This window comes from Coenobita brevimanus, chromosome 61 (assembly GCF_032717465.1).
Source record: "Coenobita brevimanus isolate Jiangsu-jjx chromosome 61, ASM3271746v2, whole genome shotgun sequence".
Taxonomy (NCBI): domain Eukaryota; kingdom Metazoa; phylum Arthropoda; class Malacostraca; order Decapoda; family Coenobitidae; genus Coenobita; species Coenobita brevimanus.
This window is the reverse complement of record NC_137014.1, coordinates 8,331,419-8,359,253: the sequence shown is the minus strand read 5'-3', so window position 1 is coordinate 8,359,253 and position 27,835 is coordinate 8,331,419. Positions and strand designations below refer to the sequence as shown.

Sequence of the window (27,835 nt, the reverse complement as noted above, 5' to 3'; positions counted from 1 at the left end):
TAGTGAGTTGCAGGAGGCTGGGTAGAAACCGGTCTCTGATTTTTCCATCCAGTCCTGCGCAGTTGAGTAGTGCTCAACATGCTGATACACACATACAAATATATTTATGCTTACATATCTCATTTATAGAGGGTGTCCACTAATTAACAAATAAAACTTTACAGGAGGAAACGTTTGTGTAATAATCAATCGCACTTATTATTCCACTACGCTGTATACTCTCAAGTTTTACTAACAAGTTCATCAACTTGAATACGTGTTCCAGCAGTGGCCTACAGTACAGATAATCAGTCATGCAACAGACCACACCATACTCAGACTCTGAGTCAATTTCCAGGTAGAAAGAAAAATGATGTGGGTATATCCACGAGTGATAAAGTGAAAGTTCAAACGTATGAGAGCCGCAAATTAAGTTTCCAGTTAAAATGGGCTCACACAATGATTTACACATCACTGAAACCTTCGAAGTACTGACTTCATTAAAAAAAAAAAAAAGTATGCGCTTCACAAATACCTGTGGAATGAAGTCATTCTATCAATTGTCAGTTTCGACCGGTGCTGCCTTTGTCATGTGCAGCTTCCATTCATACTTCTATCGCCCCTTTCGATTATTTCTCAATTCTAATTTCTTTAACTTCCAGAAAGAAAGTCCCTCACGACTTCGCGACTCAAAGACAGAAAATCACATTTTGTGAAGTCACAATCTTCCCCTGGAAAGACTCCCAACAGGCGATGTTACATCCAGGTCCCCAACTATAGTGATGAATAAAAAGGAACTATGGGTTTTTAATTTCGTAGTTGAAACTAATTTATGTGAATTGTACATCGATCATCAATCCTCTGAGCCCAATGGTGTCTTTTTCTTATGCCATCTCCTGACGATTTTATTTGCCTCAGAATAGACTTCTGGGAAATAGAGGGGTTATATACAACCTTCAGTAAACCAGTTCAATACAAAGAATCTTTCCTAAGTTCAATACAATCGTCTGGTAACATCAAGAGCAAGTTGAAGAGGACATCCCCCGGATGCAGAAGATTTCAGCAGAAAACCAGTGTGGATTTAAGATCTGAGGAGGCGAAATTTTGCAACCTTCACATCCCTTCTCTCAGCTTCCAAACCTTGCTTCTTGCAGTTAAAGCAGAACTATTGACTTACCTTGAGCAGCTTAACAACGCCGTAATCCACTTGGTAACTTGGTTGCGAGGTAATTAGAATAACATTTCATGTAACTGAGGTAACATTCGTAGATATTAAATATCATAAATCCATATGCCCCAATATTCATTGATTCTCTTTTACAAACTTTTTAACATGGAACTACCAAACTGTTCATCAGGAAAGAAACAAAAATTTACTGCCTCTAAATATTTCCAGGACTTTCAGTCAAATATTTTCTGATACTAAGCCAGCCGTAGATAACATCACCCAAATTTGATAGTATTATCTAAGTTCATGATGGTTAGACCAAAATCAATAGGTTAAACGTTTTTTCTATTGCTTCCCTAACTTGACTTTATGGCTGTAGCAAGCCTTACAATTCCCTAACATAAGTGCAATGTTTTTATGAATAGTGCATTCAGAGTCTCCGCAAACGATCTCATCGTTGTGTTTAGAACTTTGATGTGTGTGTGTGTGTGTGTGTGTGTGTGATATCACTATTGACTGGTAATAAAACAATGAGATACCTGGATCAAATCAAGCTTTTATTTAACCAAACTTATGAATAACAATATCATCTGGGGGAATCGTGGGGAGCCTCTCAAACTCACAGTGTCATGTTTTTCCGGCAGAAGGGAGTGAGTTGTAGCCTCGCTGGTCCCCACGTCTGAGTTAGTAGTATGTACACAACTTGACAGCAGGTGAAACTGTCCGGCTTAGGTGTAACGGGAATAATCGCAGCCACACAGTTTAATAATAATAATAATAATAATAATAATAATAATAATAATAACGTTTCTAGATGTGCCTAGCATTCTGTTTCAGTTTGAATGGATTGTTGTGTATTATGAACATTTAATGAAGCATATAATAATAATAATAATAATAATTCACTCGCCTCGAAATTTACTCTTCTCAGTGGGTAAATGAGCTTCATGGAGATTAAAATTTGTGCATTATCAACTTTTTCTTTTTCACATAAAATGTTGACTTCATTCACGGTCGCATATTTTCCATTTCATTGCCGAGTTTGTTGCACTTCCACTCGTATGTCTGATGTCAGGTTTGTGCTGTTGTTTATCCAGATTATTTTAACATCCTGAGGTTAGCGCTCTAGAAATGTTTGGTTTAGTAACAGCATGCTTCGTTATGTGAATATTTTGTACTGCGTCCTGGTTTTGCAGCATGTGCGTTTCGTTGCATTTGTCTGTGATCAAGCTGCAACAGATTAAAGAAACAAAAGCGCTTACCTCAATGTCACCTGTTGTAAAGCAAGAAATCAACATGTTAAATGTAAAATCAAGTAAATCAATGAATACAAAGTACTTCACCCTGTACTGCAAATATGTCGTGTGTCAGAAAATGAAATCCAGCATTATCTCAACAGCCATAGGAAAGCATACGGACAGAAACAGTGTGAGTTGGTTATAGAGGTGCGTTTTTTTCCTTTATATACTCGAATGCGTATGTCTTAATGCAGCAGCCTACTTTGAACTTTGATAATGTAGGCATGCATAGAGCTTCAGTATGCTTCTCTGAATCCTACCGATTTTGTACCATGTGGCTTTTTTTTTTTTTTTTTTTTTTTTTTTGACGTGATGAAAAACTTAAGCTTGTATAGTATATATGTCTAAGTCGCGGAACCGAATACCGGTAGATATGATGGTCAGTGATGAAAAACTTACCATTTATACAATTTTAAGGCCCCAATTATTTTTAAAGAGACACGCATAAAAATAAATCATATACAAGTATAGTCTAGACCACCGCAGGGTGATTTACAAAGTACCAAATAAGTGTGGACTTGTGCAAATACTGAAAAGTAAACAAATAATTGAGTAAATAAATAGGCACTTCACTGATTTGTTATCACCGATGGCTGTAAATACCTAATTTAACAAGAGTGCAAAACTGTGGTGGCTGTCCTACCCACCAGCAATCATAATAATGCTTCTCTCAGAATTTCAGTATCAAACTCATTCATATATATATATATATATATATATATATATATATATATATATATATATGAAGATAGCAATGGATGACATAATATGGTTGTATCTGAACTGTTACATCTCTGTCTGCAAAAAGAATTTATTATATTTCCTCATTCATGTGTTCATGGGCGACTATTTACATTACTTAATTACGATTGTGTTCACATTCCGAAAGCAATGTAAGGTACTCATTTCGAGGCTGGTATTATCTACTCTGGAAGGCAAAACAAATATTAATTTGACTGGTGTTTCAGGAAGCTAGATATAATGGGCATCAAAGTTATGAAATGCATTCAGTGTCATAAAAGTTTACCTAGCTCCATTTCATAAACACAAGTATTTTTCGATAGACTGACAGGTTCGTACAAACATGGAAGGTTAATTAGCATAAGGTGTTCTAGGAATATAATTCGGTAAATTCTACTATAGATTTTCCACAAGGAAAAATCAACGATTTTATCAAAATTTATGCAAAAAATGTGGAATAAGTGGTAATCTTAACAGTTTTTGAGACCCTACAACTGTCATACCCACAGCCACTATTGTCTTCATATGCTCATAAAACATTGGAATAATTGGCATTCTTCACACCAGTTATCCAACGCTGAGTGGAATGCTTCATTGTTGCAACATATATTAATGTTACACCCACAAGAATTATTTGAATTCACTCAGCAGTTATTTGTTTTCTGTAAAAAAAAAAAAAAAAACTATGCATCTAAAAAAAAAATGCACATGCGTAATCTAGTACTTTCACGGGATCATTCTTCCTAAAATGATAGTATATTCACCCATAAAAGGAAAGCTACAGTTGTACACTTTCATATAAAATAAGAATGATAAAACTATTCAGGATACATAAAAATGTCATATTCCCTCAAAAACAACACACAAAAAAAAAAAAAAAAACTATCAATGCACAAAGAGTGGAAACAGAGTAATGAGGAATATACATGATACAGTAAAAACTCGATTTCTATACAGCGTATGTAACGATGCATCTTCTCTATGTTACAAATAGTACAAAAGATCTACTACATTCGTGCATTTGATTAGAATGAATGCAATAATAACAGACAAATCTGGGGATGATTATGTTGGAATAGATAGTATTACCCATTGGCATAAGAGCGTATATTTTGCAGCATTCCTCTTCCTCATAGTTTGGCACTTGGAAACCATAATATTGCCCCTCTTTCATTGATACTGATCAATATGCTATGTTTTAGGCAACAGCAAGCAAGTAAACTAGCCACTGCATGTGTATGAGGGGGAAACTGAGCCAACAGCAATACCATGAACTTGAGTGTTGTTGCAAGTGCTATGGGGGGGGGGGGCATCAAAAGTTATCAGAAATATCATAACAGTACAAACTTTAGTGGTATATGTAAACTGTAGGTTGTGATGATGCAGCAACAGTACACTTCACATACAGATAAGCAGTGGAACATGTGCGCGGTTAACATTATTGCTGAAAGTGAAGGCAGTGGTTTCCCCCAACTAAAATGCGCAATACACTTGCAACAGTTCTGTCAAATGTTGAGAATGTAGCTAATATTTGCAACATTACGTAGATATCTAACCAGCTGAAACAGAAGAGATATGAGGGCATTGTATTTTATAAGTTCTAAAACTGGGAAACAGAAAGGCATATGCAGAGATGACGTAAAATCTGATATGAGGAAGAGTTCTGGGATTGACTGAAGTGAAAGTTTTATGTAATGGTTTTCTCCAAATCAAAGACACTGCAACTGGAAAGGAACATGTGACATAAAAGTTTATTCAGTGATGAAATATAACACATTAGCCAAAAACAGTAGTTAAAAAAATACTACACCAAGTTATCATTATAATCATAGATACTTTTTTACAAATGCCTTATGGCCTGTTAAATCAAGTTTCTACTACATATTTTCAAGATGCTTATATTAATATCAGAGCAACAACATTCACACCAACTGCTCTAACAGTGGAAGAAAGTGGTCTCGTGGTTGACCTCGGGTGAGAGCGAGGACACAGACCTCAGGAACTCAACACGGTATGACCTCGAGACCTGTTATTGTACCGGCGAGTCTCGTATTCAGCGACTCTGATTCTACCCTCTTTTGAGAGCATATATCTGACACCCGTTCTTCGTAAGTCAGGGATGGATGAAGAGACAGTCAAGAATGAAACAAGGTCGACTTTTGCCAACAGCAGATGGTTACCTGGGGATCAGGAAAGAAAGAAGGGGGCAAGAAGCAGATTTTTTTAAATATGCAAATTAGATTTATGGTGTGAAGGCTGCATGTATTGGGAATGGTGTGCTTCGAGATTGTTATCCATCAAGAATAGTTACGGAGGCGGGGTAGGAAAACAGAGAGGCAGAGAGATGTCAGGAGCGTTAAAAGACAACGACTAACAATAAGAGTGATCATGCAAACAATAGTGTGTTTTTATGGCACTGTCCTGCCGCAAACACATGTGAAAATCGTAGTCAGCACTAGATGGACACGAGTCAAGCATAAGGCTGTAGTTGCCCTTGAAGTGCAAGTGGTGTCACTAGAAGAAATAGGGGAACATATGCTCAGATTTAAAGGGGATTTGTGGTGTAGAAGTGAATGATATAAAATATGTTGTAAAAATGTGCATGTCGTGATACCGAACACGTTAGACGCAAGGGTAATGAGGAACTGATAAATTGTGTGCAAATCACTACAGTGACTGAAGAAAGAACGACGCATGTAGATGAATTATTAACTGAAGTAAAACTGAAGGGAAGACTAGTAGAGTCAGGTTAGGTTAAGGTTGTGTAGAAGTATCAACTAATGCCATCCCAGATGAACTACGGGATTCTGTGTCTGTCGAAAGAGAAGGTAAGACAGGTCTGTGGTCATTTAAAGTGTTGTCTGTTTTGCCATCTGTACATTCTCTCTACTTAGTCTATATAAATATTGGTCGAGCTATTCCTCTCATCCTCTGTCCTCTTTCTTCTTCCAAACTCTTGTTTGTTACTCTTTTATACCTTTCTTCAACACATTCATTTACAATAGTGTTATTCCCCTGTAAACATTAAGTCATTGCAATAATAGGTTGCTGGATCAGCCTTCATTTCTTAACCTTCATCACATACCAAGTCAACATGCAGTTTGCTGATACTGCACAATACTGTGTTAGCAATAATTGTTGTAGTATGTAAACTTCTGCTTGAATTCACTGGTGCGATTGGAACAGGAATATGTTAAACTTTAGTAACTTATGTCTAGATATAAAACTAATAAAAGATTTAATAATCAGTCACAATAACGTGGCTGTGAAGGCAACTGTCCAGAGTCCGTACTAATGAAAGAATTCATATCAACAAAGTCAGTATCACATTCGGCCCTGCTTAGTCAATGATTCTGAGCCGCATAACATTTAACTTTCTGTTCATCGTAAAACTGTTCGCAGGATCACTGTAAATCAAAGATTATAGTCGAATTCTGATGTAATCATAGTAGTTTTTCCAGTGACAGTGGGATTATTTCTGACTATCCGTCTGTTGAGCTTTCAGTATTTTCATTTAATGCTTCACAAAATAAAAGTTATACATTCTTTTTCACAGCATCCGACAGAGTTATTTTCCTGTAAGACTTGAGTTTATCAGGGCGAACTGAAGTCAAACCGAGTGAGGTGAAGTTAATCCAAATGAATTAAATCCACTAAGGCAGAACCTAGGTTTCTCAGTAAGGGTCGAGGTCTGTCCATTGTAGCAGACATTAACCTATTCAGATGGATTCAGGTCGACTGATAAACCTAGATCTATCCAAGTAGGCTAAAGTTTATGCAGACAAGCCAAGATTTATGGAGACGGTCCAAGGTCTGTAGGTATGAACCAAGTTTATCCAGGCGAGCCGAGGCGTAACCTAGAAGGCCGATGTACCACTCCGGAGGTCTAGAGTTCAACCATGTGCGGCGGCGGCGGCTGGTCTGAGGTGTCCAGTTGTGGGGCGAAGAGCTTGAAGGCGTTGAGGAGCGGTGAGCCCAACTCATGCGGCTCATACTGGAGTCTCCTGATCTGTCTCCTCAATGCGTCCGAGTCTCCACGGAGCAGTGTCATTAGCTGTAAGAATGAAACTTGATGCAGAACCAGACATAACACTCGCCACTGAGTGTACCTGTGACGTGGAAGACTTATAGCCGCTGAAACATCAACACACTGATACTATAGACTACAAATATACGTATCGTAATTTTGTAACAACTATTAACAGAAAAATGAAGTTAACCATCAATGTTCACCATTCCGTGCTGAAAAAAGGATGAACCGTTGATGAAATCAACTACATTAGTATAAGAAAAAAAATTAATATCAGATTCTTACCTTTTCTTTTAATTTAGTAACTGAACAAATAATTAAGAATTTTTTAAACACTCAAATAGTCGAAACATAAATTCTAGATCAATAAATTATATTTCTGACTCTACTTTTGCTTTTGTTAAATGATAACTAAGTTCATAAGCTAACACCTGGATATGGGAAATATTTAGTCATCCAGTAACTGGAGTAGCAAACGGATGGAAAATTTACCTCATACAGAACAATTTCCGAATGAGAATAAAGGTGAGGTAGAGAAAGACCCTTTATCTATTCATCGTTCAGGTTCTAAGAATGGGTGAGCATTTGAAACTTCAGAATAACATGTATTAGTCATACAACTTTCGCCTTCAGCAACACTCAATATCTAGGGGAATGGATAAGCATACCGTATTTTAGATCCTCACTTGCCAGTGCAGGCGAGCTGTAGCTGACATGTGTCAGTTAAAAGTTTACACGATTATATGAAATGATTTTTTTTTTCCCTGAAGAAAGAGAGTAGGAGTCCGAGAATTTGGGATGGTAAAACATACCTATATCTTCATGAAAGGAATATTGAACATGTGTATACGCAACTCTCTATCCTCGAATATTTAAACTACCAAGCTTATTCTTAAAAGTCGTCTAGGTGTTGAGTCTTGCAACCAGAAGAGAAATCTCATCTGGTAACCAGTAAAACTAAGAAACTGAAGAGCAACGTAACAACACAAGAACAAAACTTAAACATAAGACTCTATTTAAAGGAACAATATGGAAAACTAACAATAACTACTGTGCCACGAAAATGAAATCAAACATACGGTTTAATCATAAATGCAGATGTACCTACCCAAATATTGGGGTGTATTAGGAGTTGGGTCCAGAGTTGCCACTGTGGGGATTTTGTAACTAAATCTGGAACTGTCACTTACAGTATCTTCACATTTGTAAAGAATTTCACCAAGTTTTAGCAATATTTCCTTCATGTAGGCATAATGAAAGCACAATGAAAGAATATTGAAAGCAGCGACAGTAACACTTTCTGTGAGCGAGATATACGAGTATAGCGTTATTTGTGATTCCGATATGGCATCTCTGGCTGGGTCACCGTAATAATGCATTAGTGTGAGTCCGTGTACTGATAGTTGAGAAGTGCACTTGTGTTTCAAGAGGCACAACAGAACTTACCTTTGTTGGACAATGTTTTATTTGGGGCAGTATTTGGGGAGGGACTGTGACGTGTTTTATATTAAGTTCTTGTCTGTCTATTACTGATTTTTTTTTTTTTCCTTTTCTGCATAGGTAGAACTAAGAGAGCAAATGACTGATTTTTATATTTCCGAATACATGTAGGAAGTCTCATTTGTTTAAGTGTTTTGGAGTGAAGGTTGGGTGACTGCATATAAGATGCGGAAAGGATAGGACAGAGGTGGATAAATGTGATGGATATGTTAGAGGTATGGACTTCGTGTGGGAATATGTGCATTAGTGAGACAGATATGTGAACAACAGTGGTGGATGTGTGGACAAGTGTGGCTGATGTGCGGATAAGTGTAGCTTCTGTGTGGGAAGGTGTGGTGTATGTGTGGATACCTATGGATGATATGTGAACAGGTGTGGTGAAGGATATGTGTGGTGAATATGTGGGTCAGTGAGGAGTGTGGGGGTATGATTGGTGAATATGGGGTTAGCAAACAGGAATAAAATGCTGGAGACTCACCCTTCCACACCTGTGCGGACTTCTATCTGGCAGGTGTCGTCCTCGTGGTCCAGTAGCGTGGTCTGGTCCTCGGCACCTACGTTACAGTCAGTACACCTACATGCACTACACTACAGTACAGTACAGTGTGCCCGTGCTGCCTTATATGCTCTACGGTGCTCTTAGGTTATTACACACACACACACACACACACACACACACACACACAAACACACACACACACACACACACACATCAAGGTTAAGACGTTAAGTTGAGACGAAGTAACAAAACAAGCACTGAAGGTTCCTTTAATACAGAGAACAGTAAATCGGTCAGATGGATTACATATAGATCCTCCTGATTTAAACACTTTTTTCTAGCATATATATTACTTATCTCACGATCCTCTGAAGGTCAGTAACTGCCACATATTACATGGAATCTAAAAGCAATGATCATGCAAAAATAAGTTAAAATCTTATGTTATTTAAAGTCTACATACCTGAAAGTGATTGTTTTACACAAGCAACTTAGGCTATTATAATGGACTGGAAATATGCTTATATCAAGCTTATTTTAGTAAATTTAATTAAAGACCGTTAAATCAATGACTAGTAGAGATGTATTAGTAATCAAAGCAATATAGTATCTCTCTCTCTCTCTCTCTCTCTCTCTCTCTCTCTCTCTAGTTATATTGTTATACAGTTATATAAATGAATTATCATGAATTATCACAATTCAGTGACGGATAAACCGGGTTGATCAAATCTATTTTTACTGCATACTTTTAATATCAAATTAGCATCAAGAAACATGTTTTCACACTTATGCTATTTTTCAACCATATTCACTGTAATTCAAAGCCACACCATAAATGTCATATTTGTTCCCACACACGTTACATTCCAAGCACCTACACAACTGCAAACATCCATATAAACGCATATTTTTCCAGAAAATACACACATGTAGAACACACTTGCAAGTGAGCTAGAGAGACAACAGACATGCTATGCACAAACAAAGAGAGATTCTCAGAATTTCTGGCTTGAATTATATCAATATTTGCTGAACCGATCTCTCTCTCTCTCTCTCTCTCTCTCTCTCTCTGCCACGTGTCGTGTCCACTTGGAGTCCATGTCCTTTGTTCCCAGGGGTTCAAACTTTCCGCATTCCTCGTACTACCATACTCACTGCACCTCACACAAATGGCCAGAGTTTACCTCTTCACTACGATGGCGCAATTTTCTTGTTGTTCTCGCTTTCTTCAGGCAATTTTATTCGTTGAAAAAGATGTCTGTTCAACGTGAAGGGTTCGATATAAGTTTCCTTAAACCCTTTCACAAACAGACGGCTCCCATATGTAGAATAAAATCGTCTAGAGGTAGCAAGAAGAACAAAGAAATACCGTATGAGTCTGAGGGATTCACAGGGACGCTGATACACATTCCCAGTGGCAGTAGCTTAGTTCATGATGCCTGGTTGTGAAGTCATATCTCTCACGTTCCAGGGCCATCAATTTCAACCCATTAAATCAGGTGACAAACTTCAGTGGTTCGTCCTTGATACTTGCTGACTACAGTATATCATTTATCTTAGCGGGAGCCTTTGTAGTGAAGGGTTCAGTGAAAGCTACGTCTATCTCTTAATCCGAGGCCTCCAAAGCTGAATAAATTCATCTGTTGCTAGCAAGAATGAAATAAGAAATGCGATCGCAGTGAATAGGTTAACATGCAACATGCATAATACATGGCTAAGTGAAGGGAGTGAGTTCTACGTGTAGAAGAACACAGCCTCTTGTGCTGTGATGCGCTGTCAGTGAACCACAGAACTTCATAGTGCAGAGCAACTAAGCAGCACTAGCAAACACCTCAACTCTCACCTCTTAGTCTTCAGTAGAAAACGCACTTTTTCTTTTCTTTTTTCATAATCACTTCCAGTTCATGAGTATGTTGTTTTACTAGGCCCGCAATTTATACCAGGAAATGTGCCACAAAATCTCCTGTTCTGTATAATTTAATGCTGCTTATGTTCTGTCGGAGTCAAAATACTCGCTTACTATTCCGCTTCGTGTAGCCAAACACTTAGGTAATGCACAGTGCAGCATACCGAGCTTCTCACAGCTCTGTGCCGGCAGAGGAAAGTGATACGAAGTGAAATATCAGGCGCACTTTTGACCCCGACTAAACATAATGAACTACAGACAATATTACACATGCACTGGATAAAAGAGTGATTTTTTTCTTTTATCTTTTTCAGTATTTTCCTATAATCCCTGTCATGATGTCGTAGGTGCAGGAGTGAAGAAGAAATACTGAAAATTATAACAAGTGTATTACTGAAAATTCATATATGAACAAAAAAGCTGGCTGCAAAGCTTGACATAAAGCTGAGAATGAGAAACAGACAGAGCTTGACCAAGGGAGTATAAAGGGGCAGATCCAGCACGTAGGAAAAGGGGCGCGCAGATGGGGTTAAATTCATACACGAACGAAATGGAAACCATATATACATTGCGTTTTCCTTTCTGTTGCCTTGGCATTACTTATGCGGGTTGTGTTAGATATCTACACTAACAAAAAGCATATTTATTCTGGCATTCTGGACAGGCTAATTACATAGTTCAAAGGAAGGAATACCAGACTCTCTAGATTCTCCCTTCCTCCGGAACCGTCGTCCAGGATCGTGCATTACAAAGTCAACTTCGGAATCCATGGGGACAGAGAGAGAGAGAGAGAGAGACTAAAATTAGACGGCAAAATGCTGTGTTCCTCATGGAGATTGTGGAACTTGAATACATAACAATCTGTTCTGGTGGTAAAGCATGAATTAAATAAGTATATTAACAAGCAAAAGGAAATAAAAATATGCGACGTGCAACGAGGGTTGTCTGGAGCGAGACCTAGTAAGCTTGGAAGAACTACATAGATGGGAAGGAAAATACAATAATGAGGTTAAGATTCATATATCTTAAACATTTCAAAGGACCTGAAGACATCGCTAGAGAGGCTGTCTAGTCCGAAACGAAAGAGAAATATAGCTGTTAACCCCTTCAGACGGTGAAGCCTTTTTGCTGATTAGTTTTGCTGCTACCAGTTAACTTTAATCAGCTTAAGAGAGCCACCCAACTAGACCAGATGACGAGAGGTATATCTAAACCACGCAGCTCGATAAGTCTGCCCTAAGCTGAATAAAACTGTCAAGAGATTGCAAGAAAAAAAATTTATAGACATCATGTCAGTCTATTCAAAGTTTTCCTTCCCACCCTATGTAAAAACTCTCCACGATTCAGTCCCATTCGGTCGAATCCGAAAGCTCTTGCCCAATTTCCCACTTCACACTGATCATTTACCCTCTCCCTACACGGCCTCTTCTCCAGTCCTGAGAATATCTGTCATTCCATTCCAAGCATGCAGCAATTTGCTGTGAAAATTAGAACTAATTCACAAACTATGGTTAATAATTTAAGCCGATGTAAAATCTGAACAATCTTGCTTCCCAAAACATGAGAGACAGACAGACAGACAAACAGTAACAGAGACAGAAAAGTGAACTGAATGTACAATACTCGCTCAATCAATAAAATTATCCCTTACAGCTACCCATCAATGCCGTTCGAAATTTACTCGAAGGTGATTTGTAGATTACTTTTTTTTTTTTCCGAACCTTAGGGCTACAAGGTTGGTACAAATAGGGATAAACTTTTGATGGCGAGTGAAAACTAGGATAGCCAAGCTCCTTACTGCCTCGGAGCTCTAGGCCCCAAAAGGGGCCAACATAAGTCGAAGACGTCAAATAATTGAATATGACTTCATATTCATCATGTATTTTGTGGTATTTATAAAATTCTCAGTTTCAAGGATTTTTGTGATTATAGCTCAGATTCCTATGAATCACTTGAGGGGCTTTTAGGAAAGTCTCTGTAACTGTCCTGAACGCCCAGAGGCTTTAGAATGGCTGCAAAGGACTTTTTAAATCGGCCTTTCAGTGAGTAACTCTATGATATTGGCACTTCTTAGACCGGGCCGTATGAGGGTCCAGCAAATATTCTAATGCGAGTTATCGAAAAGCGCTCGCAAGGGTCTTTGCTACTTAGTGAAGTCACGCACAAGACTGCTATCATTCCAGGTACACGAGCAATAAAGTGAAGGGCAACCACGTTGGATGCTAAATGTCTACAGAGAGAGAGAGAGAGAGAGAGAGAGAGAGAGAGAGAGAATTGCATTGCAGCAGTAACTGACTGTCAGCAGTTAGTTGAGAATTTCACATCAGCAAAGGTTGATCGTCAGCAGTCAATTAAATAGTGTGAGCAGGTATGAGTGAGGTGGGTTGAGGTGTTCAGTTTTTGGTGAGAGGCAGGGTATCATGGACTCCCAGTGAGCGGACCGCCTGGCACAGCAGGAGAGGAGCTGCAACGGGAATGATCACACACCCTCAGGCCACTATTCCCGCTGGCTTAGGAGACTTTCAAGCACCCCTTCCTTAGCTATGAGGTTCCCTACTTCACTATTCTTACACATGATATATATATATATATATATATATATATATATATATATATATATATATATATATATATATATATATATATATATATATATATATGTGTGTGTGTGTGTGTGTGTGTGTGTATATATATATATATGTATATATATATATGTGTATATATATATATGTGTATGTATATATACATACTGTATATATATATATATATATATATATACACATCCAAAAAACTACATAAATAAACATTGTCGAAATTATTGAAGTGGTGTGAATAGAAACGGAATGGTAAGGAAGAGGAGCTAGGAAGCTTCCTAAGCTGACAAGAACATGGAATTCAGACACACACCTACATTCTCAACTATCCGTATTATCGTTGGTTTGGGGAGTTCGTACGATATGTTATGTAGCGATTTCTTTTTCGGATTACATATTAATATTCTCCTGCATCCGTATCTTTTTAAGAACAACATATTTTACGTCAGTAACAAACATGAGAATATAACGCAGTAATAAGCAAAATAAATCGGCCAAGAGAGTGTAACTAAATCTCCTTCGCCAACGAGAATACGTCTTGCAGTCGCCTTTATGCGGTGGCACACCACGTATGCCTCATTCATAGACTCATAATAATGGATAATAATTTTTAATCTACTGCGTGGTGCCGCATCCTGAGACGTGATTTTGAAAAAAAAAAAAAAAAAAAAAAGAGGTGGGGGCGCATTTCTGTCACTACGTAGCAGTCCTTTTCCAGGATATCATGATTAACAACGTAAACTAGAATCCCAATAATCATGTTGTTTGGTGAATAAACTTATTATCAGGTATTATCTGATAGATTAGGTCACAGGAAAGGTTGGAATGAGGCTATAAGTTGCAGTGGTGGATAAGTTAACATGCATGCGCTCATGAAGTTTCATGAACTACCCAAATGAACAATCGGAGTTGTACAAACATTTAATAAAGCAGTGGTAGTATCAAATTAATGCAAAATAAGTACCTGGTGATAAATGGTCCACCACAAATTTACTGAGGACAAGGATTTAGGGTCTGACAGGTCATGAAGCGGAGTGGCGGCCACCACTTGAACGCGACTGTACTCGAGTTAAACGATCATACTTCACGTACACCGTTATTTAAAAAATCATAAGATGCTGTCAACAGTCAAAAGTAAATAAATCAACAATTAAAGCACATTTTCATACACAATAGCAAATAAATATTATTAATAAAACACACAAGCCAATATTATTAAAAATATTATTAATAAAACACACAAGCCAATAATCACTGAAGCTAAATATATCAATATATAAACGTAAAATAATTGAAACTGGCTTTTAAAGGACATGGTTTAACCACCTTTGAAGTGCTTTCAGGTCGTTTAAGAGACAACAGTGGCATCACAGGATAAATACAACTTCCAAGTGATTTCTAGAATGACAACGATAATTCTGCTCTAGACATTTCAAATTTTACCTGCACTAAGATTTGCATATACCGGAATTTTATATATGTTTTAGTGTTCCCGTGGTCCTTTGTTAGAATACGGGTCTTGGAGTCGTGGTACGACCTTATTATTAAAAGGAGTGCGTGAAGGGATGAGCAAAACCCTAGATTTCTAGGGTCATTTGTGAAACACATGAAATTGCTAGATGTGATCAGTTTGCATTGCATGACAGCGTAGTCAGTAACGATGCAGAAAGATCAAGCATGTTGTTATCATCATCATATGCTTCAGAAACGGTCGCCAAAAATTGGGTCTTTACCCACATTTTTGCATTCCCAGTTTTAACAATACCGCCGTAAATCCATGGCAGCTAGTAGTTTGTCACTGTTGGTGCCTGATGTCACTTCGAGGGTGGTGAGTATCGGTTTTATTTTGATCCGTTTCAATATCTGTGTGTTAAATAGGGGACACCACGCTAGCAAGCTCTCAGGCTAGGCAATACTTGGTGTAAATCTAGTAAGGTTTGAAGAAACAGTAGCTCCTGCTATTCTGAAGCCTGACACTAAAGAAACCACTATCTCCAATATTCACTAACATTAACCATCTCTCTTGCGTAATTTCGGTAAGAATTATTTCCGCTAAACAATGACAAGGTTAACCTTGAGCTTTACATGAAGTTCAAAAGTTTTTCAGTTGCGTTTCAAAATATCATATCAGTTTGTTGCTCCCCTTTCATGATCAACAGTCGAAAACTTGGAATTAGATTACAGAATATACAAGTCAGTTATGGCGAAACATGAAGCGCTCCTGTTATAATTTTGGCACATATTGACTTGCATAGATATGTGTGAATTACTAAATTTTGTTGAAAATAATGTACAGTATCTACAGTGTTTGAGGTAAGTATGGATTCGAGTTATCTTAGTTTGGTTATTATTGGAAAGAGGCAATACTACTGGGTAAATTAAAAATCATTCGGGAAGCAGACAGCTTTTAGATTTGTCTGGTAGTGGTTCTAAAAGATTGTTCAGAAATTATCAGATTATCTCTCTGAAAACTAACAATCCTGTACTCCTCAGCTGTAGATCCGTTAATCATATATGTTTAAGCAAAATTTCTGGGAAAGTATTCAACTATAATTTCATTTGGTAAAGCCTAACTCATATGATGCATAAAGCGGATGTCACAAGTTAAATTAGGTTCGGCATGTGAAAAAGAGAAACTATTTTTTGGTAGATGTGTATGATATTGATTTGCAGTCTATTTCACAGATACCAAATATATCAAATTACGTTGGTATCTGTCAAAACATTTTAAGTTTCATTGACTGCATGAATTTCCGTGCACGGCACAATAACACCACAACGAGTGTGGCAGTACGGGTGAAGCTGGGAAATTGAATTACTCTGCCGATTGGCGTGGCTGATATTTCTCAACCGACATATTTTTTCTCGCACTGTATGAGGCACCATTTGTCAAAAGTTATTAAAGATGCAACTGCAACAAAATCGACTTAAAACCTCCTGAAATGCTTGGATAGGAAGATGCTCCACAGGTCGAGCTAAAGACAGTGGGTTGCATACAGTGTACTTCACTGAGCAACAAAGAGAGTGAAAAGGCCTTCAGTGACTCTGCATATGGTTACAGCTGAAGAACGTCATACGGCTGTCTCTCACTCAGTGCATAAATCTTCCCAGTTAAACTCGCCCTATATGGCGCCACAACCCAGAGCAGATCTGACATCATCTTCCACATCGATTCCAAATTTACAGTTACACTTCAAGTCCTGTATCAGACACCATATCAGACATACGGATTTTCATCACTCAGCATGGCCCAGTCACTATTAACCTTTTTTATTACGCAAGTAAGAAGAAAGCAAAGGCCAGAAGCCCGCAAACTGTTCTCTCCAAGAAAAAAAAAAAAAAAGTTAACAGAGAACGAAATGCAAGATCTGTTTATTTTGAGAAGCCTGGACACACTGCGTTTGAAAGACTTGAGGTCATAGGCAGTAGGAAATATAGACAGAGGAAGACAGTTCCAGAACTGACCTGTTGCATACATGAAGGACTGGGAGAAACGGTTAACTCTTGCACTAGATAAATGGACAAAAAAGGGGTGAGAGGTCCTAGACGGTGCTACGTTCCCGCCGTGTGGATGGAGGGATGCAAGCAGATAGTTCAGAGGACCAGTGGCCACTGAGGCAGTAATAGAAAAGAGATGAATATGCAACAGTCCGGGGAAGCGATAGAGGTTGAAGAGAGCCAGTAAGAGGAGGGGAGCTAATGAGACGAAAAGCTTTCGAATTTGACAGGTAGAAAGATTTAAAACTGAGTTTTTGAAGCATTGAAAACAACTAGATTACTTTTACCCCAATCAGAGATATGAGCCAAGTCAGACTTTAGGAGTGTCATAGCCTCATTCCTTGTTTGTTGAAGTAACTGCTGAGACGGACGCTGGGGGAAGCAAATGGAAAGGTGAAGGGTGGAGTCATCAGTGTCTGAGTGGATAGGGCTAGATGTATAGGTTAGAAGGTCATTGGTAAATAGAAGGAAGGGAGTTGGTGATAGGAGAGAGCCCTGAGGAACACCACTATTGATAGCTCTAGGAGAAGACGGTGGCCGTCTACAACAGCAGACCATAAGAGGGCAGTTTGGAAATTAAAAGATTTATGCCAGACTCGATCAAAAGCCTTGGAGATGTCTAGTGCAATGGCAAAGTTTTTGCCAAAGCGCCTAAAGGAGGATGACCAGGTGTCTAAAAGGTAGCTGAGAATCGCAAGTGGAGCGTCCGTGACGGAACCCATACTGACGATCGGAAAGACGGTTGTGATAGAAGAGATGTCTTAAATTTTTTTGTTAAGAATAGCTTCAAAAACTTTTGAAATACAGGATGTTAACACGACTGGGTGATAGTTAGAGGGCTGGGAATGGTTACCCTTCTTTGGGACAGGCTGAAAGAGAGCAAACTTTCAGCAAGAAGGATAAGTAGAAGCTGACAGACAAAGGCAAAAAAGTTTTGTGTAAACACAGAAGCACAGTTCTTAAGGACAACGGAAGGGACCTAATCAATTCCATATGCCTTGTTAGCATTGAGGCCAGTGATGGCAGAAAATACATCAACTGAAGACATTCTAATGTCAGCCATGAGGAAATCGGAGGGGGGAAGTGATGGAGGAATAGCACCGGAATTATCTAAGGTTGAAATGGAGGAGAAAGTCAGAATGAAGAGTTCTGCTTTATCAGTAGAAGAAACAGCTACAGAGTCATCAGAGTGGAAAAGAGGAGAGAAGGATGATGAGGTAAAGTTGTTAGAAATGTTTTTGACAAGGTACCAGAGGGAGTGGGAAGAATTTGAGTTGGAGAGTTCAAAAGTTTTAGTACAAATTAAATTATTTTTAGCAGAATGAAGAACAAACTTAGAACAATTCCAGGCAGAAACAAAAAAAGAGATAAGATTCAGTGGTGGATTGGCTCTGGTACCATTTGTAGGCCTTCTCGTTGTGGACAGCATTAGAACCAGCGTGATTAAATTTTTTTTTTTTTTTCATTAGACACAGGATATGTATGCAAGGCACACTCAAGTAGCTTCCAGCCATGGAAACAACAATTATTTCAGGGAAAATCAAAGAAGTACTACCTTAGAGCCTCCCTATCAGCAGCTCTAAAGTGCCACAGCCGCCACTTCTTGGGAGGGTCCACAGGCCTTACTGAAGCAACAGGGCAGTTTAAGGTTATGAGGCTGAGACTGGAGGAGCCCAAAGGAGAGACAAAAATAACAGCATAAGCAGAAGGATAAGTTGTAAGGAAGATGTCTAGTACGCTAGAATTCTCTTCAAGGTTGTCAGGGATATATGTAGGGTGCTGTACAAGCTGCTCATGGTAATTATGGATAGACAAGTTGTAGTTTTGTTTACCAAGTGGATCAGTGAAAGGAGAGGAGAGCCAAAGGTGGTGGTGAAAACTGAAGTCACCAAGAATGGAGAATTCAGAGAAAGGAGAAACTGGCAGGCTATGTCCCATCCTAGAAGTAAGAAAGTCAAAGAATTTTTCATTCTTAATAGAAATAGGGAATAAGTAAACAGCACAGATATACTTAGTCAGAGAATGACAGGATAGCTGAAACCAGATCGTGCAGAATTCTTAATGAAGTGCCGTGTGGCTGCGGGATTATAGCAAAGCTCCAAATATCCCCGTACCAGTCCAGCACGGCCTTATACCACTTTCCAAGATATCTCAGAACATTCAGTATTATTTTATGCGAACATAGGTGCAAATCAGTGTTGAGTGGTTGTCCCCCCAGTTTCTCTTCCTTCACTGATGGCTGTTTGTTTTCCCTCTTCTCTGTCTGACGTTTCCTTCCTGACCTACCTCTTCCAGTTATTTCCTACTGTCTTACTTATCGACTTTTCCTTTTCCCACTCCATAGAGTGGACGAGGTATGGTATTCCTCCTAGATACAAGAGGAAGAGGAGAAGGAGTAGGAGGAGGATATGATTCTCAGAGAACTCATTTTCTGACAACCGGGAGTGTCCAATAGCGCCTAGGAAAACGAAATTTTGCATAGTGACAGACCTCCATAAAGAGCAGGTCATAAGCAGGGTGGGACTCCAGAGAGCCGGCCTCCACTGTAGGTTGACCCTCAGGGTTTCTGGTCAGTGCCGGTATGCATAACAATAGTTTTTAACCCAAGGGAAAAAAAGATTCACAGTGACAGGCATCCACCTACACCAGGCTTTGAGGGTATAGGACTTCTCTGCCCTCACGGGTAGGTGGCCCCCTGGGGAATGTTGTTTTTTTTCCTCTCTCACCTTCTTTTTCTTTTTTTTTTTTAAACCTAAGATGCCAAAACTTTACACAGTGGTAGACCTGCACACTGACCAGGTTTTAAATAGGGTGGGAGTCGCCTCCTATAAAAGGAGCAACTCCAAGGGACCCTGAGCCACCAGCATGACTATATATATATATATATATATATATATATATATATATATACAGTCTATATATATGTTAATATATATATATATATATATATATATATATATATATATATATATATATATATATATATATATATATATATATATATATATATATATGAAACCTCCACCCAGATCAAATTTTAGGAATGCCTGAACCTCCGAGGGTCGCCCTGAAGGGTGGGCAGCCTCCACGGGTCTCCCTCTTTGTCATGAACCTGCAAAGTTTTGCTGTGTTATTTCTTTTGCACTTTTTCCACCACAAATTGGGTAAGGCACGGTCTTTTTCAATGGGGTGGAAGATAACAATAATGATAAGGAGGATGAGGAGGAATAGGAAGTTATAAGAGTAAGTATTGCCAAGCAACCGGGGATGTTATAGAAAATGGTTTTAAGGCTAATTATTCTGTTGTTACAGGAGTCGTTGTACAGATGCCTGTGGTATTATTTACATTTGTTGTGAACATGTACTGTAGATTTCACAGAGTACCCTTCCCTCGAGTATGACTGCACAATTTGTCTGTGCTGATTATCCCAGTGCCATGTGCAAAGACAACCAAATGCACGCTCAGACTATTCTTCCGTATGCGTCCTACTGTATTGATCAGTGTGGTCCGCAGGACTTTTATAGCGATCATTTAGCTAATCTGTTCTGCTGTGTAGATTCGCGGTCATTTCATGCTTAGCCAAACTTAACTTGTGTGATAACCGTTTAAACTTTATGGAATGGCTGGCACTAATTCGAAGCTCAAAAAATGTGCTGTATACATTCGTACGTTCAATTTCCCGGTCAACCCACCTAATTACGCACCGATCTGCCTAACTCTCTGACTACTGCTGCTGTTTATCAACCAAACTACCAATCAAACTACCCTACGATACCAGTGAACTTACCATCGTGCCTACTATTCTACCTACAAGTCATCTACTATCTAAACAACTTTCCCCCCTGCCTCCTTTACCGACAAGCACTTATGGACCTACTAGCTCTGCCTGCACCTACCCTGTAACTGTCGGTTGATAATGTTGGTAATGCTCCCCGACTCCTCGCCTCGCTTGACCACCAGCAGGGGCTTAGTCTCGCTCTCGTCTGACAGGTTGGCAACGCAGTGACCATTCCCCATTCCTGACAGACTCTCGTTCACCTGGGGGCCGAGGACCGGGTCAGAGGGCGCGGAGCAGCACGGGGAAGGGAAGAGGGGGATAGTCAGTGGGGTAGCACTTTTCTTTCAGATTCTCCCGCGTAGGGCAATATTTGATTATTATCTGCTTTACTAGTTTTTATTAGGATCGCTATATAAAATGAAATTTTCATTGAGGGCTGACTTATATTACACTGCATTTATATACAGGACCGATTATTATTAAAAAAAAATGGCTTTCCGTATTAATTTTGTATTTTAAAATGCAGCTTTATATATAAAAAGTAGTACAATGATTTGAAAGCAGTAATTTGCACTAAGCTGAGATAACAGAGCCGAAATCTCGTCTCTTTTATAACGATTTGAGGTTAGGGTTAGCAAATTTATCTACACACATTTTAAACTCATTTAGTATTATAACATATATCATTGTGTTGAAGGGTACTTCACAACAGTGCTAAGATATTTGAGTCTTACATCAGTAAATGAGCATTATTATATTAGTGAAGGCGAGAAATACTGACTGGATGTTACAGACATGAGGGGCGCTAAGCATGTCAGAAACTTCAATGAATAACAACTTTTTTCACGACTTTACACATTACCAGTGTATAAAAAGATATAATACATATTACACTGAGCTACGTAATACTGTGCTGGTGGTGTGGGGGAAGTGAGGGCCTCCATAGCAAGTGACCAACACTCCAGTTGAAACGAATTATAATCATGGAGTAGGGACTGAAGGTCAAACACAATATTCACAGAGGGAAAGCGGATGTAACATGTGAATGGGGAGAAATGTGAGGAGAGTAATACTACTGAATAAGGGCATGAAACTTTTTTAAAAATACACATACCAGGGTAGAAGAAATAAGAATGGCGGAAACGGTTAAAGATGACAAAGGCAAATGATGTGACACTAAAGGATAGCAAAATTGGAAGGACGGCAAGGGCTGACGTAGGAATACAGTGGACAGTAATGGAAGGAGTATGGTAAGGTGTAATCAGCTTGAGTACAACCATAACAAGGGAGGGAAAACATCTGAATACTGGACTGAAGGTGTGAAGGAGAGATGACAAGACATTACTCCCTACAACCCGAGGACTTCTTTCTTTCTTTCTTTCTTGATTCTAGCTGCTGCTAAATGACACTGCTCGGCTTAGGAGAGACTTTGAACTGGAGGGGTTAGATATATCCCTAGTTAATCCCGTCACTAATTCTGTTGAAAAAATCGTTGACTAAAATAGACTGGCGGTAACGTGAGTAAACTGAAAGACATCATCGGGTTGAAGGGATTAACAAGAGGACAAGAAGACAGTCAAAACGTGGATCTCGGATTCGTGGACCTGAAATTTCAGGTGTCATAAAATGCAGCCTGCTTAAATATGACTTCCTTATATATTGTATAATTGCTCATAGTCTGTGAATACATTATTCCTGAGTTCTGCATTATTTAATAAAATTATCCCGAGATATGATTAAAGACATGACTTCTGCTAAGAAGAAATTGACTTTTTGATGATTCTGGGGCATCATAGAAAGTGTTCTTGAAAGGATGGCATTTTGTCCGACGCAAATGGATGATTGGCAGTGTATATTGCTCGTGCATATACATTATGGTATCTACACGGTTAGTTGTTATGATGCAAATTAGTGTACAGGAAGAAATGCTGTGGCATGAGACGAAGGAAATTAAGGAGTGTCAGTGTCATCTGATCAATGGTTCTGCTGTTAATAGGTCACAAGTTAGTCACATCGTCATCCATCACACAAGTCATAACCCCACACATCACTCAAAATGTATGCAAAAAAATGTACTCAAGGAAGGACTCTAAGGAAAAGTTGTCTGAAAATGATCGTTCCTTGTGAATAAGTCACAGAAAAGAGATATTGTATCTAAATCTATTGATTTTGAGATGACTGGCCACATTGCCTTTGAAAACAGCAGGCCTTATGTAGAGGGAACGACAAACTGAGAATGACTTCCGCGTTAATCAGCTGTGTATAACAGGTCGAGAATACCCGTTACTGAATAATGATTAGCCCTTTCATTTGAGAGTTGGACAGGAAAACGGTAGGAGCCTGTAATGAAATGAACACTGCAGTGCATACCCATCTTAAAGGGACTGAACAGGGAAGTCGCTCGTAAGAACAGTGGCAATGTTTTAGTGAGAGTTAAAGCAGGCTGATGCAACATTCCTCAGAAGAGAGACTGAAGTTTATGAGAGAGAAGATTACCCTGTGCAAAATCAATAGCTTTGGCGGGATAGAGACAGCAAGAGTCTGGCTCAGTGCTGTTATCTCCGAAAGCTGATGATGCATGAAGTGTAAAGTGATCTCCCCAAGGGAGATCATGAAAGTACAGATATCCAGATTATAGATTATCTAAAGAAAAAGAATAAACAAGTGTTGTGTCGTGGAATATGCATGTCACTCATTCAGCAGCAATTGAGACATTGTATGTGTTTTGCCTGACGCCTTTCAGTCAAGGAATTAATCAAAGCTATTTGCAGCATCGCTCATCAAAAAAGATCAAGTAATGGACGGAATAACTTTAAGTTAAAGAAGAGTGTTCATAAACAGTAGATTTCTCTAAGTTCTACATCAGTTTACCACAACCGAAGCATAATGATTGTAAGTATAATCTACACGAGAGTATTGTAAAAGAATACATTAGTTTTAGGAAACATAGAAAACATTATTTCAGTCAGTGTGACCGTAGGTACCGAAAAGGTGGTTTACAAGCTGATAAACAATGCAGTATTGGTCATCTTACAAAAATCTCTATAACCTTTACTGAAGAATCTTTTCATCAGATGTTATTATCCCTCTGACTTCCTCGTTTTTCATTTCTATAACATGTTTGAATTAGAAACTAAATCCACTTCTCTCTCTCTCTCTCTCTCTCTCTCTCTCTCTCTCTCTCTCTCTCTCTCTCTCTCTCTCTCTCTCTCATTCTGAGCAGTGTAGTGATCCACCGTGAGAGTAAAGCCAGATTGATTGGGTCGTTCTCATGGAAGCCAATAGTGGGGGCAGGGGGGGCGGTGGCCTTGATGGAGAGCAACAGCAGCAACAAGGCACCCAGTGAACCAGTGCAGAGGGACATTGTAGGTCATCTAGAATAGTGTCACCAATCGCAGTTGCAAAATAATACTTAATTTTGTTCGTAGCTGATTCTAAGCTGTTTTCAAGGCAAATGCTGTCTCTAACATTCAAGTAGCAGTGTTACTAGAATATTATGAACGGACCTTCTCAGCATTATTATCGTCTTAGTAAACGTACGTGGATGTGAAGTCGCTGCAGTGTTATTTTTCGTTGTCATCACCTAATGTCAGCTCTGTCATTCATATATTGCTTACTTGTATGGTCATATACAAATTCATAATTACTCAGTCACGGAGACTTTAAACGTAATCATTAAGATTAAAAACCTTGGCTGTGAAAAGTACATATTGTATTGAATGCCACGGCGTTTTTTCCCATGCAAAAAATATAGTTTTGCTTGACAACAGAGCATTACTTTCTAACAAGACAATGATATCCAACCCCTTCCGGCTCACGTGATGGCCTAGTGTAATCAGACTGAAGGATCATTTTGACAAGCAACCAACGAGGCTCAATCCTACCATCGGATATCATCTAAGTTGTGGGACTGGCACAGTTCTCTCGGATAAAAACAAGTCGACTACATTCGTTACATGTGTTAGGAATATTACTGCATAATCCCTCAAACCTAAACCGTGTAGTCAAAGAAAGCACAAGAGTCTAGTGAGCGAGTCACAGTGAGTCAGTGGTTGTCAGGTTTGACTGTATGGAAGAGTATCGCCGTCACCTCTTTGCAGACTTTCCGTATCGTAAGGCGATAACTGACATTGTTTACAGATCGGTCTTAGTTATTATTAAAGTAAGCTACACGGCTGCACAGTTAAGTTAGGTTCGTTAGGTTGTGTGGGTATTAATATCAGTGTCAATAGCGCTAGGTCACTGTTAGACTACATTGCTTCACAGTTCATTTAGGTGAGTTAAGTTGTGTGGGTAAAATATCGCTGTGTATCATAAGGTCACTGTTAAGGTACATTGCTTCACAGTTAAGTAAGGTTCTTTAGGCTGTGTCTGAGTGAGTTACATCTTCACGCCTGAGATCCGCGGAGTTTGCGCTACCTCCACGAATATACAAAGCGAAAAACGATGTCACTCAGACCAACCGACCTGACCTACCTTAACTATGAAGCGATGTAGCTGTGACTTAATTAACACTCATATTTTCCGCCACATTGTTTATTTTCTCACATTATGAAAAGTTCGTAAACCTCCATCCTCTGCCATGGAGAGGTGCGGCTTTAATCTTCTATAGGAATTAGTGGCAGGCAAGTCAAGGGCTTACTCTCACAACACATCTGCCAGTCTCCCATCCAGATCACAGAAGTACTTAGATAAATATCACCTCCATTTCTAATCAAAAGTTATTGACTTTAATGTTCATGAAAGTTTGTTCTCTACTTATTCTGCTTCATTATCTCTTAATTCCTTCATTGTCTCTTTATTTACTAATTTTTCTTTTTTCTTTGCCACAGTGGGTGTTAGACTGGCAGAGGGAAATAAGGGTGGGGGTGCCAACTTGGTGCAGGGTACGGCGTGATCCGGGGATCCAGCTCCACCTCAGGCTCACTCTCAGGCTCGGGCTCAGGGTCTCTGCACGTCACCTCTGGGTACTGCCGACAACAATCAGCCGGAGGTGGCCGTCACTAAAACGTTTTTCTCCCTTACCCACACCACACCACTTAGCAGTGTGTGTGTGTGTGTGTGTGTGTGTGTGTGTGTGTGTGTGTGTGTGTGTGTGTGTGTGTGTGTGTGTGTGTGTGTGTGTGTGTGTGTGTGTGTGTGTGTGTCCTATTTCGTAACAGGTGGACAGATTACTAACAGTGATGGACTGCCAGCAAAGGCTGAATCGTCTGCCTACCCACGTTCCTCATATTTACGCGGCGAGAATTAAAGCGGAGTTTCTCGATCTCTCCCGGAATGTGAATCAGAGAGGGGAAGTTCGCGATTCAAAGCACCTTCCTTACATCCTTGATCGGAGGTCTTCAAAATTGCTCGCAAGACTTTACGGTATGATCACTACATCTCCATTGAGCAAGGAACCTTTTAGTAGTCCCATGCTGCCTTTAGTGGAATATAGTTCTCTCTGTCTACTTCCAGACGCCAAACTTCGCTACTCAACCAATCACGACACTCTGCCTCTTCCTTCCGCCAGTCCAAACATTGATTTGACTTTACCCTTTAGACTTTTTGTAGGTTTTCCTCTCCTCAGCTTTGCAATAAACTCGCTTCTGTACATTCTTTCCTCCAGTCAGTCATTCCCTGTCCGTTCCATATAAGCAAATCACCTCACTTCATTCCTCGTACCCACAGTTATATCTGCCTTGTCTCTGCTTTGTCTGCACTTTCATTCATTAGTCCACATTCTTATGGAAGTTTCTCGCGCACTACTAAAATAGCTGCTCTTCACTGATTTTAGTCCTACTTCTGTCCCAGTTAAATTTCCTTCCTTTATCCGCTGTATAAGTTGGCATACATTATTACTTTATTGTTCCCACTGCTAGATTACTTTATTAGATTTGGTAATGTCCTCTCTAACTGGAGGGCTTATTGAAGGCTGTATCATTCACTCCAGGCCAAAAAGTTTCTCCTACGCAGATTCAAATCGTCAGAAAGAACAGGAATAATTACGAATGATATCATCGTAACAAAGAGGTTAAATCAAAGAAGGCACCTGCATAATGTCATGTAGGATTCACTTAAGTAGCCCACTCTCATTCCTACTTCAAGTCACCCGATTCAGCATACCTGTCGCTTTCATTCTCTGATATATTTACTTCCTTATTTCCTCATCCATCTTGTCATGCTTGCTGTATACTGTGAGCTTACCAAACAGTTTAATTTTCACACACACACAAGATATTGCCAATCAGTTCAGTCATACAGGACGACTCACCTCCCTAACATATTTCCTCTGTTAATTATTAGGTTTCATCGCTAACAGACACTAGCACAAAATTCACTGATTACTCTATACAAGTTTCCTCCCTCATTCAAATAGCAAAGTTTCGTCTTCAAGCAGGAGTTATAAATCATTACTAATCTTTCTAAACAGTTTACGGAGTCTCTTACCTATTGTTCTCTCAATGATCTTTCAGATTCATAATTGTCATCCAACATAGGTGCGTAAGATCCAAAAATAAAAACAGGAAAGTATAAAAGTACAATTAACTTAAGCTTGTTCAAGTGAAATAGCCGAGCAACATATCCATTCACACATTATCTGAATCTCTGAAATTCTCACACGCAAGACGATACACGTTATACAGTGCATCACGCTCTCTGAGAGACAGATCATTCAATCAAATTTCATGTTACGAAAAGGGATGCAACCTTCATCATGCATTCCTCAGATTTTCATTTTTTACCCTTAGTCAATTCATTTGCTGCCGCAACTGCCACACACCGCTTATGCATATAATGTGTTTTCTTACCACATTTATCCATTTCTTCTTGGTTGCCCACGTATACTCATACCCTCAAACT

The 27,835-nt window shown here is 39.1% G+C and overlaps 1 protein-coding gene across 1 annotated transcript in view; it reads right to left on the bottom strand.

Annotated features, from left to right (window-relative positions):
- Positions 1-6,737: 6,737 nt before the first annotated feature.
- The window catches only part of LOC145403615 (popeye domain-containing protein 3-like), a 592,299-nt gene continuing 571,201 nt past the window's right edge, over positions 6,738-27,835 (bottom strand). Inside the window, exons 6-7 of the mRNA XM_080275292.1 lie at positions 21,111-21,252; positions 6,738-7,240 (exon numbers count right to left, since the gene is read on the bottom strand). Of these exons, the coding sequence (XP_080131418.1) occupies positions 7,176-7,240; positions 21,111-21,252 (207 nt within the window). The 3' untranslated portion in view covers positions 6,738-7,175. The remainder of the gene's footprint in view (positions 7,241-21,110; positions 21,253-27,835) is intronic.